General features: G+C 40.3%; 1 protein-coding gene across 5 annotated transcripts in view; it reads right to left on the minus strand.

Annotated features, from left to right (window-relative positions):
• Positions 1–22798, minus strand: part of CSMD3 (CUB and Sushi multiple domains 3) — a 3270409-nt gene that overhangs the window by 1134882 nt on the left and 2112729 nt on the right. For all 5 annotated transcript variants that reach the window (XM_069621531.1, XM_069621530.1, XM_069621528.1 and 2 more), the window contains one exon: positions 20338–20540. In XM_069621531.1, the coding sequence (XP_069477632.1) occupies positions 20338–20540 (203 nt within the window). The remainder of the gene's footprint in view (positions 1–20337; positions 20541–22798) is intronic.

Consider the following 22798-nt stretch of genomic DNA (forward strand, 5'->3'; position numbering starts at 1 on the left):
CCATCTCACACCATGATGCAGTTATCATATTTCAAATATATTACTTTGTAGTCATGTAGATTAGGTATAGGTAGGATAGGAGGAGGCTTGTTGCAGGTGGATACAGAGGAAGCAACTGAAGTGGAAGAGAGTGATGCAGATGTGCTTTCTACAGCAGATACCTATGCTCAGATTATAGGCCATGGGTTTGTGCATTTTGATAGAACATAGCATTCCTATAGGGTTTATCCACATTTTTGTAACGGGACTGGATGATTGTGCTTAATCAAATTAGAGGTTGCAAAAGTGTGGGATTGTTTATTGGTAGCTTCCATCTGCTACAATTTAAAATATCTTTTTACTCTACTGCTACTTGATACAGACATACCAGCAGCTGTCAATTACAGTTTTCGGGGTACACTGGTTCTGCCATGGAGTTAATGCATATATTTAGCATACCCATGCACATCTTCACATCTTTGTTTCATTGCAGTCGTGCAGATTGGGTATAGGTAGGATAGCCAGAGGTGGCTGTAACAGAGTCAGCAATAGGAGTGGAGGGAGAGGGACACAGGTGTGCTTTTCTACAGCAGATACCTGTGTGCAGAATGTAGGTTGTGTGTTTCTACATTTTGATGTCAATTGGCCTTTGTATAGGGTTCTTCTATATGTTCATAATGGAACTGGATGAGGTGCTTAATCAAATTAGAAGTTGCAAAAGTTTGGGATGGTTTATTGGAAGCATCCATCTGCAATAGTTTACAATAGGAAACACACTGACATTTTTAAATGTCCTTCCTGATACTTGACACAGAAATACTGCCAGCTGTCAGTGACAGTTTTCTGGGCATACTGATTCTTTCATGGAGTTAAGGCGAATATTTAGTATACCCATGCACATCTTCATAACTTTCTTTCATTGTTTTTTCCTCTCTTTGTTGAGCAGGTTTCCAGTAAGGTTTGAGCAAGTGATTCGCAAATTCTGCAAGAAAGTGACAATGTCCAATGATTCTTACACATATCCCTGGTGTTTATTTTATGTATGTGTTGAAATATGTCAGCAGGATATGTAGTCAAAGATTTTTAAGCTAGTGATTTATATAAAAATCAAACAAAACTGAACAAGTAACACATGTTTATTCTTGACCTAAGCAATATTTCTTTTTAACTAGGGGATGGATGGACGGGAAGTCTGAAAGATTGAATGCAAATGAAAATGTCTAACGATTTGCCTAATAATTTGCCAGTGGCTGCTGCTGCTGCTTTTGATGTTGCTAGCTCGCTCAAAATAGGATCAATTTATACGATGATGGCCCTCATCCGTTGTGTTATGATTTTAACTGTTGGAATTATGCAGTAGGCATATGGCTTTCAGGGCCCATTTTGTCAGTCCCGTAGGGTCTATGCTCCCCCCTTTTCTCTGTTACTTTATCAGCCAGGGGGAGTATCTCTGATATTGGTCCTAAAACATCCATTCATTGATCTTGGTATGATTTCCATGATGCCACTTGCCATTTCTTGATGTGTATAGTATACTTGTCCATGCAGGTGAGCATTCTTTTGTCTTTTTATGTGTTTCAGAAAATCTTTTGGCAGATGTGGTCTGGGAAAACGCATTCCGTAGTTTCTGGCTTTAACAGCCAGTGATGTTCTCAACCTCCTCATCATGTATTTTTGCTGGTGGCTTCCATTCTGATGACCAGGGATGAATGAGAGTGTCTGGGTCAAAGTCGTCTCCATTCTCCTTCTGATTTTACCTGGTCTTTCTTTTCTTGAGAGCTCTTTTGTCTTTCTCTTCACTGGAAGATGACAGCATTTCCAACTCCTCTTCACTGGACTGCTCCTGCCAGCTGTCATTTTCCTCGACCGAGTTTGGTGAGTATATTTTCTACCATGTGCTTTCTTTTATACTCAATCTCAGTGCTTTTCTTTTACCACTGTTCTCCTTCTGTGGTGTACTCGGAGGTGTGTGGCCATCATGCGGCCTCTGGGCTTTCTTTCTTCCCCCTTTTCTCTTTCAAGATCTCCTGTACTTCTGATCTTTTCCATGCCTTGGGAGACCTTTAAACAATTCTGCATGAGGGATAGATGCGGTGCTCTATGTCTCAAACTAGCACTTAATGCCTTTTGAGTGGTCTTCCTTTTTTGGCCTACATGTGGTCTTACCTGACCACTCTAGCTGTGAGCGGTGGTTGTAAAGAATCAACCTCCACCCATTAAAGGTGCTGCCAGCAACAGCCAGAGTCTTCAAACACCTGTAGAACTGGAGCACTTCATATCATACAAAGAGTCATCAGAAATGATAGAGGGACTGGTGAGGAGGCTTCATTTTCAGTGGCATTGTCTTTTCAGAGTTGCCATTTTTGGTATTTGACATTTTCTTCACCAATTGGACATTTCAACCATGAGAACAGCAGCAGCAGAGATCATGATGCCATCTGGGACCCCAATCCATCACGACCCAGGATGAAAGCCACAGGAATGAAAAACCCTGTAGGCAGTTGGAGATATTTCAAGGTCAAAGAACAGTGCACATTGTACATGACGACTTTAAGACATGGACCGTCCAATGTGCCATTGCAAAGCCTTGGAATATCTGTGATGATCAATCATCTGGTCAGAGTGCATTGGGATGATGTGGACAGCACATTGTAAATCGCACGAACACCACAAAACTAAAATGCATGGGGTCATGCATTACGTGCATGGAAATTGGCACCACATCCAGCACCTGATTACACCAGTGCAACATCACCGAAACTGAATGAACCCTCAATTTTGGCAGTATTGTCAACCCCACATGTTCAAATGCTACCGGCTCCCAATGTCTAAGTTATGAGAGTCATCTGTGATCTACGGCACCAATGGGTAGCTGAGGGTGGTGCCGCAACTAAGGATTGGGACAAGTTAATAAGAGAAAACCAGATTGTCAACATTCCTTTGTTTGTTGTTTTTAAGTGCCAATTTTTTTCTCACCATCTTTAGAAAAACAAAAAGATTTTGTGTACATAGCTGAAACAGTTATGGAATTAGAAATAATATTATGTTTAAGTTTGCTTATAAAAAGTTTGAATTTCTTAATAACAATGTAGGCTATGATTGCAAACACTGTGCACATGCTGATGTAAAGATCAGTGGATCTTTTGGAGAAACTTATAGTATGTGTCAGTAAATATTTACAGCTTTATTTGTAGTGGAAACTCAGAGACTGCATTTTTTGGGTTATTTAGAGCTTTCTCCATGATAAACTATCATTTACCCTATTTCAGATTTCAATTTGCAGATTCAAGAAGATCTATATTTTTATCTCTTTCTTTTTTTCTACGCATATTACTTTTCAATAAAAAATAAGAACATGTAAAGAAATCAATTTACACATGGGTTTGGGGAATGAAAATTCCTTAATGTACAGTATATTGCTAATGATACAACAGCTGTTGCTGGATACGTTACAGCATACGTCCAGCACCTAAATGCTATGGCAATTCCCTTCTGAACAAGAGTAGCAACAGCACCGCCATACACGTGTTTCAGCCTTGTTGGGACTCATCAGTAGAGGTGGAGCTGTGCCTCTCTGAATGACACAGTGCGGGGGGTGTAGCTACGTCAATCCATTGCAATATATGATTGGACTGTTCTTTGACTCGGCCTGCAGTCATGTGTAGGCATGCAATTGCATTGCATTATATGATTGGCTGGCCCCACAGGTGTGAAGACAACTAGGCACGTAAATGAAGCTCGACATCCCATTGGGCCATTTTGCATTTACAGATTTTGACATACAGCATGGGCGTGGCCACGTCAATATACTGCAGTGTGTGATTGGGCCATTAGTTGACGTGATTATGCGGGGGGGCACAACCATTGATGCGATTGGCTGTGGAAAACAGGCTCAATGCCTTGTGGCCAAGTGAGCAAAGCTCTCAAAGTAATTGGGCCTTTCCTCGATGCAGCTGTTGCCATGTTTGGCGCACCTTCTCGTTGATTTAGGCGATTGGTCAATAATTTAGGCGCAAACATGTCATTGAGCTTGAGCGTGTCTGCACATTCAGAATACTCTGGTTCGCTGTATCGCCTACCAGCAGTTATACGAAGGAATATATAAATAGCTTAATTTGGATTAGACCAAAATGACCAAATCAAATTTACCTACCCCATCAAAAGAAAAATACCACAAACAGTTTGAACTACCAAAATGTCGAACTTTTTGTGGTATGTATATTAGGTCTTGTGGTGGGGTAGGTAAAAAAAAAGAAACACAAAGGCTGCGGGAGCAGCAGGGGTGTCACCCGCAACACCTCACTCACTATACTATACAGTATAGTTATACAGTATAGTGAGCGAAGGTTGTGGGTGACACTCCTGCAGCTGACCCGAGAAGAGGAAAAAAATTAAAATAACCGCCGCGGTTAGTGATCACAGAAGTGAAAGGGAGCTGGCGTTGCAGGGACCAGCAAGATTGAAGGATAGGTAAGTAGGGGGGTGGAGATGTGGACGGGGGCTGGGGGTTTTAGGGTTTATTTAGATGTGGGATTGTTTTACCTTGAATGACCAAATGGGAAATGTATGAACAATTTTGCATTGAGTACATTTGTCATTCTGTCATTTCCATCGTGGTTATTTCTGCCGTGGTAAACCAACCACAATTCCTTTATTCTGCATTTGTGCCATCAAAGCGAAGTACATCCCATAACATTTTACTATAAAATCAAAATCACATAATGAAACTATATAAAGGGGAAATTATCATTCCTTTTAAAAACAGTATGAAACCATCAAACGTATTCAACCCCTCCAGTTTAGCACATGTTCATCCTCGTTAACCACACCCTCTGCAAATATCTAACAACAAGATACACAATTTTAAGGTCATCGCTTTTCATACATAGGTCCATTGCATCTGCTGCCCTTATTATGCATTTCAAGTTGAATATTGGCTTTAAATTCATCACTCCCAAGTCTTTGTAGCTTGGGCAGAACAGGACAAAGTGGGGGACAGACTAGCATATAGCCCCACATGCCAAGCATGTTATGTCATTTTTCCCACACAAATTCCTCTTGAATGAGACCACTCCTAGAATCCCCGCTCTAAGGTCATATAAAAGTGAAAGGTCATAGCCTGGATTAATAACATCCTGGTACTGTTTGTATCCGAAGGTTATCTTGACCTCCAAATATTGTTGTCCACAGGCTGCCTCCAGTGTTTGTATGCAGTCCAATCTGCATGCTGTTTTTACCACAGTCTTAGAATTGCCTGCCATGATAGATGGACTTTGCCAGAGTTATCCCAAGCCCAATCTCATTCAACAGAATGTTATGTGTTTCAGCCACATATGTTGATCAACTTCCTTCCAGTGCCAGATAATTATTCAGCAGTTCTCTGAACACACATAACCCTGTTGCTTTCCAAATGCAAACTCATAATAGGAGTGGTTTGATGAAATTAGATGCTCAATGGGACACAATTCCCATTCAATCTGCAGTATTGCATTGGGTGCACTACTAGGTTGCATCAACAGAGATTAGAGAATTCTATTTTCTACCACGCTCAAAGGTCCTAATTTGGCGTGGCCCCAAATCTCTGCATAATACACTGCAGCTGAGGTGGCTTGTATTCCATATAGTTCCAAAGCTGGTGCCAAGGCTTCTCTCCCATGTGTTTGGAAGACCTTCCTGATAACCCCACTGCACTTTTAAGGTTGTAGTTGCTTTTATAACATGATCTCCCCAGGTTCAATTTTCTGCAAAGCACAACCCTATATAATTTTATCTGTCAACCCGGTCCAGTATGGGTCCTTATATCTCTACATTAACCTATGTATGTTTGGCTGATCTTCAACTATAAACTAAAGTTTTTGTTTTACTTGTGTTTATTGCCGAACAAATCTCGACACACTTCACAATAACAGCTGTGGTGTGCTCAATACCCATAGTAGTGGATGCTAACAGCACTGTGTCATCCATGAAGAATAAGGCAGGGAATCGCAAGTTACCCACCCTTGTGGCGTCCATACTATTGACCTCCAGCTCTACAATTAAACTGTTAAAATAAATATAACATAGGATCGTGCCAAAACATATCCCAGACATACTCCTCTCTGCACCTCAAAGCTCTCTACATTTTTACCACTCAACCCCCATTGCAGTGAAGCTCTATTATTGGAGTATAATACCTGTATAATAAACAGCAAACTAGCCGGGATGTTAAGTCTTTTTAGAATCTGCCACAGCTTGTTCCTGGGGACTGCATCAAAGGCTGTCTTTAAGTCAGCAAACATAGCATAACCATTGTTATTATTCAAGGCTGTGTACTTGCTGACAACAACTGCTTGTACTTATATATGTGGGCAGTAGTTTTGTAAAGATGTGGACATGAGCAGTAGGCATTCTTTCACGTGACCTAAGATTACTTTTGGGAACAATTTCCCAGCCCCATCCAACAAGGAGATGGGGCGATATTTCTCTGGGCAGTCTTTAGCTAACTTCTGAAAGATAGGCACATTTACTCTCTCCCGCCAATTCAGGGGGACTACACCTGCTGAGGGGCTGCATTAAACACTCTAGTCAATACTGGGCGCCATCTGTTCAATTAATTTTTATAGAAGTCTGCTGGTATACAGTTGAGGTCTGTCAATTTCCCCTTTTTCCAGAACTCTAATCACTTTCTACACCTCTCTCCCAAGCACCTCTTTTCTGTTTTCTGTCATTGCTTTTTGTCTCTTCAGTGTGAGCCTTCAGGAACTTTTCAAAACTAATATCTCCTTTTACCCATCCCTTTTTTACCTTTCTTCTTCCTGTACCTTTGTCCTTTGTCTTCTGCTTTGTAGTTTGTCAGTTTTTGCTAGTTTAGCTTGTTACTTTATTTGATTAGTGTTTTCAGATTAAGTGCCAGAGTCTTTTTTGCATTGTGTATTTTCACAGATTTTATTTTTCATCCACCATCCTGACGACCAGCAGTGATGATGAGGTGGTGTGGGTCGCTTCAGCTTTACCGCCATAGAAGAAGCAATGTGCACAAAAAAACATAGCTGACAGTTGGCAATATTTCCTCATAAAAAAGCAACACAGCAAAAAGGCGATTGAGGAAGTCATGCGCAATTTCTGTGGTAAGGTTCTGCGGAGGGGTCCTTCACACAAGCCGTCGCAAAGCTTGAGAACATCCACGTTAATTCACCATCTTGTCCGCGTTCATTGGGATTAAGTGGATGAATCATATAGGAAGGCTGATGTGAAACATAAGGTCAAAGCACATGGAGCAAGATCAGCAGAGCAGTATGTATCATCTGCGCCTCAGACTTCCAAAATGATAACTAGCTATTTTCCACTGACACCCAACCTCAGCCCATCTGGCATTCACCTGATCTTTCTAACTTCATCATGATGTGCGAAGCTTGATTGAGGCGGGAGGAGACACCCTAGGCAGTTTGGCCAAGGCTCTTTTAGAACATATGGGCAATTGCCAACACTAGGTACATTTTTAAGTGTCCATTTGTTAGCCTATTCTTTAGAGAAAATGAAAAACAAACAAATGTACTTTTTGTTATATGTATGAATCCTAGTGTTTTTCCATTCCCAGTTGCTATCTCTTTTTTCCTTATCCCCACAACAGTTATTTTCAGGGCCAAATTTTTAGTTATAAAATAGACAATAAAAACACATCTGTATATATGTATCAAAGACCTTTAGTTGATCCTTTCAATACGTGTGTGTCAGAAAAAAGACATATCCTTATGTATTTCATTATAGCCGCAGTTATCCCCTGTGGAAGCCACAAGTAAAAACCTGTCAGTTGTTGCAACATTTAACCGCACATGCATCCTTGAAATTCATGAAAAAAAAATTAAAATGCAGTACTCTACAGTGAAAACTTAACGCAACAAAACCCCGAAAATACAGCTAAAGCCAACTAAACGTCATGACCCCTGTTGCGCAGCGTATGACCACAATGATGACATCACAAATTGTATTACTATCAAAGGATCTTGGCTCACAGTATCTGCTTAAAGAAAGCTCCAGCTATATTTGACACTTTAACATGAAATGAGTACACAAGAAAAATATATGTACACCTTTATAAATGTGACCCTATCTTTCCTAACTGCAACTGTCTACAAAACGCACTTGTAACAGAAATCAACATGCACCTCAATTTTACCAGAATGCACCAACAATATTGCTTGATTCTGTGCCCTCCTACTGCAAAACGGTACTTCCATCCAGCTGCCTAGACAGGAGAAACTCTTAATATGGTTCTCTTCCCACTTGCAAAGAAGTATATCCGCTAAGTCTTCCTGCCTGCCTGCGAGTGCAGCACACTTCTCCCCAGGGACAGAGAGTGCTCAAGACCAACGAAAGAGAGAGAGACAGCCATCCGACTGACAGCTCTTTCTAAACCCTCTGTTGGCGACCTCCCATGAATGTATGTTTGCCTAAATAAAATTTAGAAATGCCTGCCTTTCTCTGTGATGTAATGTGCCATTCAAAACCACCACCCTCTGTGGAACCTCCAGAAGATTCCAAAGATCACATGTTTATCCTGTCACCTCTGCATTCAAGCAGAAAACAGATATCAAAAAGTGACATATCTCTGCAGAGCGATCACAAACAATGCTGTTACTTTGAGCAATGTGGCTCTTCACATTCCACATCTCCAACTTGTTGCATATTCCCCACAAACCAAATCTAATTCTTCATGTTTATTTTTCTACCATAGCCTGTTTGTATTCACATACAGTTTATCAAATTTGCACCAAAGGTGTACACCCAAAAGTCATGGATGGATTTGCCTTGAATATTAGAACAGGGATATGTTAATGGTTCGGGGTTAGGGTTTCGTAATTGTTAGTCTTTATGCTTCATTGAAACTGAGTCCATAAATGTGGTGTGGCGCAAAATGATAACATCATGCTATGCAGTATCACTAGCTTCAGTCCAAAGCCTCACACCTGAGTCTCACACTCTTGTTGACAAGTGGGATCAGTATTCATCTGTGTTGAAATCCGGAGCCCTCTCTTCCTACAGTTCTCCCCTTAACGTCACTGCAACACAGGTTTTTTTCCTTGAATGTCAAGTTTTTCTTTTACAGTGTATTGCTCATCTTAACATCCCTGCAACTAAAGTTCATTTGTCTCGTGTTTTTTTTCAAAAGTGTCTAAATGTAAGTATAAAGAATAGTGATATAACTTTAGTGCATGGACAATGGGCTTTGCTCTCGGCAAGGACACATTCCTACTCTGATTTACTTTTCGGGCTATGAGGAAAAGTAAAGTGTGGAAATATTCATTGACTCCTTACATTGTGGACCTTTTGAAGAAGGTCCATTTGGAGCTTCACCTCTTAGCATTAATTCTATGTTTCTTTACATTCCCTTACAAGGAGAATGTTTCAAGAGCCTTGGTCATCTGTAGGCTGCAATACTGTAACAGCCTCTTCGGCAACCTCTCCCTTTTTTTCTGTATGGCCACTTTAGCTAATCTAGAATATGGCTGCAAGTGTTACGCTTGGCCAGAAGGCTAGTGATTGTATCTCAGCAGGCCTACAATTTCTACACTGGCTTCTGGTGGCAGTAAGGATACAATTGAAGACCCTCTGCATCATCCACAAGGATATCTGGCATCTGGGACCATGATATTTCCAAATGTCTGTCCCTAAATACTCTTCTGCTAGAGCCTTTTGCTTTTTTAAGTCCAATTGTTTGTTTTTGAAACAGTTCTCCAGACATATATGGGAGGTAGATCTCACTGTTTAGCTGGTGCCTTTCTTTGGAAAATTGTTGCTGCCTGTTTTAGACTGTGAGCCGGACTTTCTTAAGTTCCAGGAACTTTTCAAAACTCTGCTTCTGTCTTCCTCTTTCCTTTTCTCATGTCTGTCATAATGTATCCCGCTGCCACTAACACTGTTGGCCTGGTGCCTTATTAACTTTATAGGTTGAAGACACTATACCTAGTTGAGACCAGTACCTCCCCCTTCTTCAGCCACCCCTTTAGAACTGCCCTTGCGGGTGAACTGTCTGGAGGTCGGTACACTGCACCCTTAGTACTCTTCTGTCCAAGCAGTTAGGTAGTGGCCTCCCACATCAGCACCGATTGACTCCCCCTTTCATGAATACCCTTCTCTTACTGCACAATTCATATGTGCATTTATAGCAGTACTGTGTAGAATTTATTTAAATAAGTAAAGGGAATGCAGATGGCTAATATTTGTAGAACATTGTTAAGTGACAGTTTGTGTGTGCAAGTTTAACATGCTCATAGGGTTACATGTAGAGTTTTTGGAAGTCATTGGTGTATGGATCTGGGACTGTTCGAAAGCAGGCAATGAGTGTTGCAACATAAAAGTGAAAAGGGTAGAAGGGCTGTCTTGTGCAATGGTGTGCACATGCTATCTTGGTGGTTCAATGATGCCTGGTCTGGAATGTTGACTGCGGAGACCGTGGATAGTTATGAAGGTCCATTGATTATGTTTGTTGTTGTATGCCACAGAAAAGTATTTGTGACATAAAATGTTGTCTGTGCGTTTTTCCTTTTCTCTAGTATACAGTTATCACACCATAGTATACTCAAACTCAATCTGAGCACCCAAGGGCACACCTTGCCTTCACACGGGAACATCCATGATAATGTCATACTCCCTAAACCTCCTCATCGCTTCAAATTCAGCCCAGTAACTACACAGGAAGAAATACAAATCATAGCCTCGCTCAAACCCTCCAATTGCCAAGGTGACACCTGCCAAGCATACGTCTTAAAGGAAGCAGCAAATGTACTCGCCCAATTCATCACCTTACTAATCAATGCTTCTTCACTACATGTACTATCCCTACCAACTTAAAGAACTCATGGGTACTCCCTCTTCTAAAAAAACATAATTGAACCCAAACATACCCACTTACTTTAGGGATATCACAACAGTACTGTTCTTATTAAAGATTATTGATGCAGTATTTTATAATCAGATACAAAAATACTTGGAAACCAACAAACTACTCGTCAATCTGGCTTTAGACCCCAAAACGGCACATAAACATCCCTGATCGACCTAAAGATTCAGATTGACGACCTGAAAGATAAAGGGAAATCCGCCCTCTTGCTTCTGTTGGATCTGTCCGCCGCTTTTGATCTGGTTGATCACAAGGTTCTGTGCACGCACATTTCAACAGCGGCATACTTTTCAACAGACGCAACAGCATGGATACAATCCTTCTTAAACAATAGGACCATGAGAGTATTTTCAGTGTCAGCCACAACCAACCCTATTCCCATCTTGTGTGGAGTTCCACAAGGTTCATGTGTATCACCTACTATGTACAATGTGTTTACCAAACCTTTGTTTGATGATCTAGACAATCTGGGTGTTGCCTACACTAATTATACAGATGACACCCAGATCCGTATTCCTATGACACGCAATTACGAAGAAAACTCAGCTCTAATAAACAAAATGTACCTCATCATACAGGCCTGTATGGCCACACTACGCCTCTGCCTGAATGATGAAAAGACCAAACTACTCCTCTTAGCAAGCCCTACTCACATTAAACAAACTGAGCAATCAATAACACGCATTCAATATTGTTGGAAACAATATTAAGGTTGCCAAACAGACAAAAACTCTGGGCTTCTATATGGACTCCTCCTTGAATATGCACAAACAGACCAATGTCTTAGCTTCAGCAACGGCATATACCGCCAAACGTATCCATGCTTGCAAACCTTTTCTATCCACAAACAGCTGCACAACACTAGACAGAGCACTAATATTATCTAGCATTGATTATTGCAACGCACTGTATCTAAGGGCAAGCAAATATATTATCAAAAATCTCCAGATCCTGCAGAACAATGCGATCTGAACTGCATTAAGCATACCTCGCAGACAACACATATCTGCCACAAGACGTGATATCAAGTGGCTCTGTATTAAAGAGAGACTACAATTGAAAACAGCTTCACTGACCTTTAAATGTCTAAATAACCTAGCCCCTCAGTACCTTGCTGAAAAATGTATCAAAAATATCCCAACCTGACTTACTAGATCTTCTAACTCAGGCCACCTGCAAGTGTCTAGGTATGAACTCAAAAAGGCTGGCGGCAGTAGTTTTCCAGTTATGGCCAAAGAACGGTGAAACTCCCTTCCCACAACACTGAGAAACAACCAGTCATTCTTCACATTTACAAAAGATATGAAAAATTGGATAATTTCCAACAATGCTATGTATTAGTCACGGCACAATTTATCTGTAGTATACTTCTGCATAGTGTACACTACCGTCAATACCTAAATGCATACTTTTGTACTGTACACTAAATAGTTATTGTAAATAGTGTTCCCTTGTACTCTTTATCTGTATATCTGTATATCTGCATCGGTATATCTTTGTACTGCCTACTGCATATGCTCTACTGTGTGTAACTAAGCAACTGCACAACCTTGTAATGTGCCGAGGTATCTCTGGGTTAGGTGCGCACTCTAAATAATAAACAAACAAACAAACAAACAAACCATTGTCCATTACGTCCATTAGCATAGTACAAAATGCTAATGGATATGTTGGAGAATCTTATTGAGTCAAACTACTTCATTGAAACACTTAAAGTAGATGGACTCTCTAAGCTTATTTTTTTACTTCTATTTTGGAACTATGAAAGGGTTCCTAAATGAACCTTTTTTGGAGATTTTAATTTTGTGTTTTTTAATTACTTTTTTTGCAAGAGAGGTTAGGAGGTAAGGTGGGGAAGGGAAATAAGGGAAGGGACACTGATCACAGATAGAAAAGAGGCAGGTGGACAGGCAAAGATGGTGGGTGTGCATTAATTTTAAGCTAGGGTGCAGTGTTTCTCATGCTCCTTGATTAAAGTCTCCAAAAGCACTTCAAAATTGCTCCCCTCTGCAGAGTGCTGTGTTGCAGTATATAAACAGTGCTGTTGTTCTGGAAGGATTTGGATCAACAGCTTCTTATAGGACCTACAAGGTAGCCAGTGGGATTTTCTGCCCCACAGGTGTACCCTGTGTGGTGGTAGTATTGGTTGAGGAAGATGAGGTAGAGGAAGACAGCCAACTACTTCCTGGGAAAGGAATAGCCTTTCTCAGGGCATCAGAGTGGTTTTATTTAGTGTGGCAGCGCATGGATGTGGTCCCGTAGAAGCAATAGCCAAATTGTCCACGACTGAGTACAATGTTGCACTCAGCGCAGTTCACCTTGGTAGACTGATCCTTTTGTACTCCTCCGACAGTGGTAAAGAACTGACACACCCATGATTGTTTTTGGGTGCTAGAGGTAGCCATGTCCTCTACTTCATCTTCCCGGTTCTCTTGATTTTTTTCTGCATGATTGTGCTTCTTCAGTTGTGTAGGCCCTCCGGTTGGTGGTGGTGGTGATGGTTCCTGGAGAGAAGGGATGGCCATAGCTGATGCCATTTTTGAAGATAAATAGCAGTTCTGATAATATTCTTTGAAGGATGTGCTTTCTCTTGGATTGCAGAGGGAGAAGAATATGTTTACGTACTGTGCAAGGGTAAACATGCACTTTAAAACTTCACAGATCAGCTTTCTGAACTGTTCGCGAAGCAGTTTGCGAAGTGCAGACATGCCATCATGCCGCGCACATGTGTGCGGTCACGTGGCAGTGTCCGGAAAGTCTGCTGCTATGTTGGGGTTAAGCATTATATTAAGAAGTTGTTACAAGTTAGGGTGCATTGGTAAAAAAAAACGTGAAATTCAATGAAAAAAACCTTGTTAAAGGGACACAATGGTTACAGTTAAAACCATAAAACCCATGAAATTCAACAGTTATGGTGAGTTAAGCAACCATAACTCACGCGACTACCGTGTACTGCTAAAACTAACACCTAGGACATCAAAGATGGCATCACAAATGTCATAGATGGCATCACATATCTAGGCAACATGTTTTTGTTCACTGACATATCTAGACCTGGAGGTTTCCTTCACTGACAGTCTGAATTTTAAAATTAAAAAGATGATTTATATCTTGACGTTAACCTTGCCCTATGTTGTTAAAGTACTTTCCTTACAGATTGGCCTTATCTAATGGTGCACATACATGCTGAAATAACCACGCCTCAAACACATACTTCATTTGTATACATAATAATAAACTCTAATCTTATTGTCATTTTCTAGTGATACTCTTTCCTTCTTACTGGAGTTTCACTGTATGGGCCTCAGATTCAAATGTATTGATCTCTTTATATGTATGGTTGGCTTGTACTAGCACAAGCCTGTAGTAAGTCATGTATTGTTAGCTAATCATTTCAAGTTTAATATTAGACAACATTCTGGTAGCCTTGCATTCATTATTTTATTGACCAATATTACCAGATTACAAATACTGTACTTCTGTGGTGCACATTGCCCCCATTTCTTACATGTATGTACTATTAACTTGTTTTATTAACAAGAACATTTTCTTTAAATGAGTACATTTTGGAATTCATTAAATAGCTCATGAGAGGTCTTCAATCATCTATGATAGGTTGCTACTAACATTGTTCACACAACCTCTTCTACCGACTTTTCATCAGAATTAATTTTATATGCAATTTCACCAGTGATGTCCTCAATGACATTTGTGATCACATCTTTGATTGGTGTTAGTCTTAGCAGTGCAGGGTTCTGGTGCCGCGAGTTACGGTTGCTTAGCTTACCATAACTGGAAAATTTCAAGGTTTGTTTAGTTTTACTTGTAACCATAACGTCCCTTTAACACCATTTTTTCATTGAATTTCATGGGTTTTTGTTAGTGCAACTTAACCATAATGTACTTTTAACAAAGTATTTTCAGTGAATATAAATATATAAATATTTTTTTTTTTCACTGAAAATACTTTGTTATATATATACTTTGTGTGAACTATGAAAAAGGAACTGATAGAGAAAAAGGACAGCTATGAACGTTTAATACAGTCCTCTTCCTATGGTAACCGTAGGCTATGTGTGTGATTACTTAATGAAGGACGTTACGAACGTAAAAACTATGTGATCAAGCCACTAGGTGTGGCGAAACGTGTCAGATTGTTTGCCTCTTGAAAAACATTGCTCGGTAATGGCTGTACAAATGATGTATTTAAATGGATTGATGGAATAAAGAACCCTTTTAATTGAGAAAAAATATGTACCATGATGTATGTTTTGCAACTTTCTACTGCCAGAGTTACTTGATTTGTGAGCGCGATTCTACTACACCGACGTAAGGTTTAGTGATTACAAGAATATATATATTTATGTATATATGCAGACAAAACAAGAGGGATGGCAGGGGCGCTACTCTGAGTCCCAAAAATCAGTCCAAAGATGTTCTCCTCCTAGCGTGCTTTCATGCCTCAGCAATCTTCAGGGAGGCTGATTAGATGAAGGTGTGCAGGTTTACATCTCTCTGGCATGTACCAGGCAGTGGTAGCAGGGAATTCTGGTAACTGTAGTGTAGAGCCAGCCAGGATCCAACTCTCCCCCATTTTCAATGTTAGCCCTCAGTGGGGAGGGGGAGGGAATAACCATCAGTATAGCAGTCCAAAATTATGCAAGAGTAGCCCAGGTGCAGCCCCCCTGGAGCCCCAGTCCCCAGGTAGATGTGCAAACAAAACAAGAGGGGGCGCTACTCTGTATATAATATACAAGTATATATTTGTCATCAACAATTGTACAAGAGTTACTTGTTTGAAAAAGGATCCCAGACTTCAAGGCACAAACGAGTCTGGGAGGTTTAAAAAATCTTAATTCATATCCTCTAAAGAGGATATATGTAGAAGAGAGAGAGAGTGAGAGAGCGAGAGAATGAGTGCGTGACAATTTGAGCTAATGAAATCGAACCTGCCTGCAAGAGGCCTGCAAGAGGCCAGTGGTAGAAGTGTAAATTTCCAAATTGTTTTGCCATGTGAGGACAACATCCCTCCTCTAACTACTAACTGACCCCCCCTCCAAACACTTTACACTTGACATACACAATCCCCATCACAGACTACCAGACCAGGCTTAGTTAGCACACCAACACTAACCGGACTATGCCAAAGGTTCCCCCTGTAGCCCTATCTCACTCCCACTTTGGCAGCTAACGAGACACAAAGTTCTGTAATCTATCATAACTTGTCATCTTGGGATAGCACAAAAAGCAGAGAAGACACAGACACCAGTTTATTCTCTTCTGGATCCATCAAGACTACAGATTCACATTTGCCTCTTTCACTGTCACGCTAAAGGTCCATTTTCTAACTTCTAACTTATTTAATAGTTTTTTGACAACGCGCCTAATACCACCCCTGAGTTTGGTTTCTATGCGTAGAATATGGTGCTTTTCAACACCGCGTGCATTGCATTACATTGGGATGTTCTTCGCATTCAGAATCAAGGACGTGTTCTAGGATGTGTCGACCACACATTAAGCATATCCCCAAGTGGGCGGATTGTGTTTGTGCATTAACATTTTGTTAGCAGTCATTTGAGCAGGAAGAACCATTGATTTCTGAATTATCGCATGCCTGAAATGCACCCCTTTCTTTTATGTGCGTGTACACTCAGCAATTGTAAATGAAAGGACACGTTTTGTCAATTTGAAGCATTGTGACGAATTGATAGAAGAGCAGTATTGTTGCTATAAAAGAGCACAATCCTCCGATGGGGTAAGAATTAGAGAAAGGATAGTTATATAACTTAAAATGTTGAATCATGATTACGAACTCTGTCAATAGCTTGCCAACTTCTGGAGCTTTGGGATACACATCCAGAGAGGGCTGGAATTGCATTTCTTGTCATGGAACACAAGTGACCTTATAAAATCGTACTTTACAATATCCAAGGGACAAATTAGATGCACTGCTTACTGCAAAGTCAGAGAGAAGCGTGAAGAGCAGAGCTGACACAACACATAAACACACATTCTTGTCTAACTTAAAGCGTATTTCAGGAGTGGTACGCTTATGTTGGGTGAAAGGGTTGTTTTGTAATTGACTGCTAAAATGAAATGTCTTGGCAAAGTTTTTAGATCGAAACTTTTGGTACGCAAAGCCGCCTCAAAAGTATAATTAACCGTCAGCAGTGTAATGTTTGATTCTTTATAAGCTGAGGTAGTGACTATTGCACCTAAACTACCGTGCTTTGAATTAGGATCCACACTAGCTCATAGAAAAAATTATAATAATAAATACAAAGATTTCACTGTGCACCATGTGAGGTGTGCATCTGTTTGTGCACATCTCACATTTGTAAAATCAAAGGCTCATGTTTGAATAATTGTACAAGTGCTTAAATGTGTGTTTGCAGAAGTGTGTGACCTCACATTTGTGAGCTTTTCACAGTTGTTATTGTGCTGTTTTGGATAAAATTATGTTTTCACGAACATGTCATAGGACACAAACAGCTGGTAAATGTGGTAACATGGAAAGGAGTGTGCAGATCAGGAGTGTGCAGTTGTGAGCATCATTTTTATTTTTTTACATTCAATTAAAAAGTGCATGGTAGCACAATACCACAGCTGGGACGTGGAAACACACCGAACATGCTGCAGTCCCACATTGAGTATTCAGTGTTGGTACCGTCAGGATCTCCACATTAGTCCAGCCCTGACAATATTTAAGTGTGTTTGCGTCATTCTGTCTTCCTAACAATGGGTGACTTGGTGGATGTGTCTGTGGGTCCTCATTCTTATTTCCTCTCAACTTAAGTGTACCTCCAAATCTCCATTTCATTGTTTATACACCTTCTTGTGCCCTTTCCTTACTTAAAGAGGGTATTGCCTGACTTGAAAATCTCTTCAATAGTGGATATATTCCCCCCATGGAGTTGTAAAGTAAAGGATCCATTCAAAATGTGATCAAATCCCTGACATTCTCCTCCATCAGTATGTATTAGGCCCAAGCGTGGAAGACCTGCTGCGCTGAATTGAGCTCCCAGGATGGGCTGGCCGATGTCTCCTGTTTGTCTCAGTCATTTTTCCACCAACATGGCTGGTCCGAGCCAGTACATATCGAAGAATCAGTGACTAATTATGAGACAGCATTGACAGGTTGGGCTGCGCCATATTTTTCTGCAAGAGGGTCCTCTCTAAATATGCAGGAAAGGTTTGTGAATGATGTTTGCTGGAATTGGTCCAGCTGTGCAGTGCAGCTCGAGATGTGAGTTGCAGTTTCCCAGGTGCTATTAATGGTGGCCTCCACCTTAATACAACTCAGATGCTCAGTCAAAATCGTTTACATAGCACTTAACTCTCAGTTTGTCATCTTACTTCGAGTCAATGCCCATGTTGTAAAACCAGAATCTGTCGTTCACAGTTGATGCCTAATGATGATTGTCTCAGGTACTCCTGGAACCATATCACAGAAGGTTAACAATGGTGTAGTGCTGTATATCATGGTATTTGCACATGGGCAAACATTAACATGAGTCAGAAAGTTAGCAAGGGCCGCCTTAAAAAGGACAAACACAAATCAGCAACTATTATGGTGGCGAGTAGAGAATAGTATAATTTAAATGAGGTGTTGAAGGTGACCAGAGACTACAAATACTCACCATAGTTATACGACGTAAGAACTGAGGAGAGAAGATACACTACAACAATGTTTCAATGAATCTAAACATAATTCATAAAACGGGTAGTTTCGAACAAGCATGTATATATGACATAGAGGAAACTATATTTACAATTAAACATATTAACAAGAAGAAGAATGCCTCCACTTAATCGCACCGACACATCACTTAATTTCAATGTCATCTCTGAGGACCAATAGATAATAAATATAAATAAAGCCATGACTAATACTTATAACTGATATATAAACTGTATGTATAAAAAACGAGGAAAAGGGTTTGTATGGTATATCTTTGGCAGACGATCAACTGCCTATTCGTATGCCCAGCCTTCCTTGGGATGGTGAACATTTAATATAATAATGGTATTATCTCTTTTCACCAGCTAGAAGTGTCTACCTGGATGTGTTTACACAGGAAAAGTAATGGCATCAGGTGAATGGAACCCCTTAGCATCAACATCATCAATCATGATTAATTATACCCTTACATACATCCTTTTCACCCATCAGTATTACATAAAGTCTGCCACCTACTTATGAATGATGTACATTCTGGAACTCCTTTGTATTGCAAACATCTGGTGAGATCACACAAAAAAGATTACATAGTCATTGTGTGTGCATATGTTTCAGCATGTCCTACACAATAATAAATACATGCCATTAATAAGGGGCTTGACTTACACCCAAATGTGTACGAGTTGGTATGGTCAGGTTTTTCAGTTCCAGGAAAACATATTATACATGGTGGTAGAAAGGGTATTGCAAATTAGATGCACATGTATTTCTTTATCTGCAGGGTCTCTGGAAGCAAATGATCCAGTAGGCTGCAATGATATCAAGGTGGAGATGGGCAGGAGCAGAGTGAAGGAGCCATAATATATTCTAGGTAGAGGACTATTAATATCTGGAAAGCTCTTCAAATATCAATGCAACACTCAGAAGGATGACAATATTGGTCATCTAATCGCTGCATGAGTAAACAGGCATAATATATGCTACTTCCGAGTAAATGGAGGGTGAAAGGGCACCACCAAATTAGATGTACAGATCAGGGAAATACATGCTTAAGATATGAGAGTAAGGGTCAAAGTCAAGGTTCTCTCCTGAAGGTATCCAGCAGTCATCCACGATTAACACTCGGAGCAGAGAGTGGCTGTGTGACTAGTTTATGTGATCAGCATTTTACACATAGCTTCATGTGACAAGGAGAATAACATCTAGACCACTGGACATGATTATCATGTTGGATTGCCACAGTGGAACGTATTATTAAATATGCCATTATTCTAACACAATAGTGTGGTAACATTAAAGGAGACAGGCGAGGGGGAAAAGAAGGCCCCCTCAGGTAGGTAGTTGTGACCCCAACGATTGGATGCAAAAATAAAAAAGTGCACAAGAACAGCCAAAAGCATTGGGTATGCTTGTGGTTGGAACACTACTTGGAGAAAAGAAGAAGTGCTGGCCCTTCTACCATAACATTGATTCTCTAGTTGTATGTGACCTCTGATGAAGTGCACCTAGGTTATTAGTACTTACTTCTCTAGGAGTGACCACCTCTGTAAAAAATAAAAATAAATAGGCTCATTCAGTATCCTGATGCTGTACCTCTTGATTATATGTAACAGAAAGGGTTTTCAGCATCCCAATCAACATGTGTTACGAATGGTCCCGTGTGTGGCAAGGCGAGGGGCTATTGGGAATCAATATGTATAATGTACTGCAAGTAGATGCAATGTGTCACAACTAACAGTATTTTACAATGCAGGCTCCTGCTCTCTCATTTAATTTGCACACAAATGTTTCAACTTACTTGAAAATTGAATGGCAAAACCAGATTTGCTGATGTAAAAATCAGTATCAAACTGTATGGTAACTATATTCAGGGTGCTGTGAATGCCTTCTGGTACCAAGGATCCACTGATCTCCTTAAGCAACATCTCATTTTCAAGGGGTCCATCCCAAACCCGAAGGATGTCGTGTGATGCCTCAGTATCAAATGCAAGAAATTGAAGGCTGGAAAAAAACATAACACAATCATGAGGTTTTTCATCAAGTTCGAAAGAATGGCTTGACAAAAATCAATTTGTGAACGTAATGGCATATTAACACAATGTTCAGATATCCATAGAAGAAAACTCACTGGTTTTAAGTGTTCTACATGAATATATAGACATAGGATTATAGCAGGAACGTGTGATTTAGAGGGAATATTCCCAACACAAGTAAACAATGCAGGTGAGATGAAATCATAATGCATACTTTCGACTCACAAACTTGTATCCAAACAATAACAGTAATATTCAATAACGAGTTTGGCGTTTTCCTTCCAGGATCCTCACTTGTTGCCTAATGGGACTCTCTTTATTTGCTAGTGCTTCCCCAAAGCCAGTCTTGCTCTGAATCCCTATTAGACACCCCAGAACCTACTCTGGTGTTTTGAGCTTTAAACTTGATGTATCCTGAGAAATGCACTTCTTAATATCCTATTTCTCTGGGCCCTGGTAGTGACTAACCCGTTTTGTCTCTGGCGATCCAGGAACAGTGCAGGGATGTTCCACGTAACATGATACCATCATTGGGGAGAATCCGGTGGGGTTAGTCTTTAAGGGCCTCACACCTCTTGTGTTTTATTTCTCCTCCTTGCCCCCGATAATTCTTAGGTTGCGATGGCAGTGGGTAGAAAAAAGGATACCATTGTGTCTTTCTAATATGGTGCAATATGGTGATGTGGTCTCAGGCTCTAAAGAAATGACTGTACTGGTATGTATGCAAAATTACCCATACTTAAGTTAATAAGTTATGTGTTTGGTAAAAGTCATGCCTAAGGAAGATAAAGAGTTCATTTGACGTGGAAGCTTTTCAAGACTGAGGATAAAAGGAAAATGTTTCTCAAGGTCATGTCAATATCTCCTAAAATTGTTTTGATGAAAGACAACATCACACGGGATCACATGCACCAGAGTGGGTCCAATGAGTTGAAATAAAGCAGTGCACACGGGTACGTTCCCTAGTCATTTGGCCATGTTAATCATGTGACTGGTTATTGGATACATAACTAGGAAGGTAAAGAGTCGTAGCTAACAATCAGCACTGAAAGAATTACATCTGTCTGGATTCGAAATCCTGGGATTATTTGATTGTGCTATGCTTATCTTCAAGCAATAGCATAACTGAATCATTAATTGCATATGCAAACTAAGAAATCAAACACTTCTAAACAGAAGTACTTTTCCACTAGATCAAGAATTAAAAAGACATGAACAGACATGATACATGCACTTGCAATGTTAGGTAATGCAACATAGTACCACGTGGTCCAGAAAAGACTTCAAAGAATGGTTTCCAAATACCGCATACAGAAGATTGCTCAAGCTCATTATTTGCAGATGCTCAATCTAAGATACAGAGATATGAACAAAGTGTTTATGGCACACTATGGCCAACTTTGAGCCAAGGACCATCAAGGGAAATCACATCAACAACAACTAGATTCTTTCAGTAGAGCCACAGCTTCAATATTCCTTTATAAATGAATGTTCCATGAGGCCAACTTTAAATCTTCCATATCCTCAGTCAGCCTATTACCAGTAGCAAGGCCATGAATCCCTCTTATTCCATAATGCCATAGTGACGCCCTCCCAGCCAACTTTCCTTGAACTGTTATTCTCCGACAAACCACTCACTTTTCGGTAACCGGAGCCGACCAGATTCATAGAGGTTCTCAATTGGCCTTTAATGCTCACAGAGTTATAATCATCCCATAATTCAACCACAAAACCCAGTCTTTCCAACTTGAACCTTTCTGAGAGAACCATCTCCAACACTAGCCGTGAGGAAAAGTATGATGTGCACCTACTTGTGATTCAGTCTGGAAAAGCCACCCTTTCCAGATCTACTGATGATAATGCGGCCAAACTAAGTATCTCAGAAAATATTAGAAGAACATAGCTTTATTTGAACAAACTGGCACATTCTCTCCATGAGTGCTAACCAAAAACAACTTGTTTCCTACCAATGACCCAGAACTATAAAAGAAATATTACTTAAACTAAACAAAAAGGGCATTGATGGTGTTCGAGAAAGTAAAGGAAATAGAAGAGCGGGAAAAGAAAGAAAAGGAAGGGGAAAGAGCATACAAACAAAAAAGGGATGATGAATGCAAGTAATGGGTAGAACGAAAAATATATGAGGCACAGAAAGAAAAGGAGAGGTTAGAAGAGGAGAAACAAGAAGAAATAGAAGCCCAAAGAATGAAAGTACAAAGGTTGCAA

Source organism: Ambystoma mexicanum, chromosome 5q (genome assembly GCF_040938575.1).
Source record: "Ambystoma mexicanum isolate Mex_15411 chromosome 5q, UKY_AmexF1_1, whole genome shotgun sequence".
Classification (NCBI taxonomy): Eukaryota; Metazoa; Chordata; class Amphibia; order Caudata; family Ambystomatidae; genus Ambystoma; species Ambystoma mexicanum.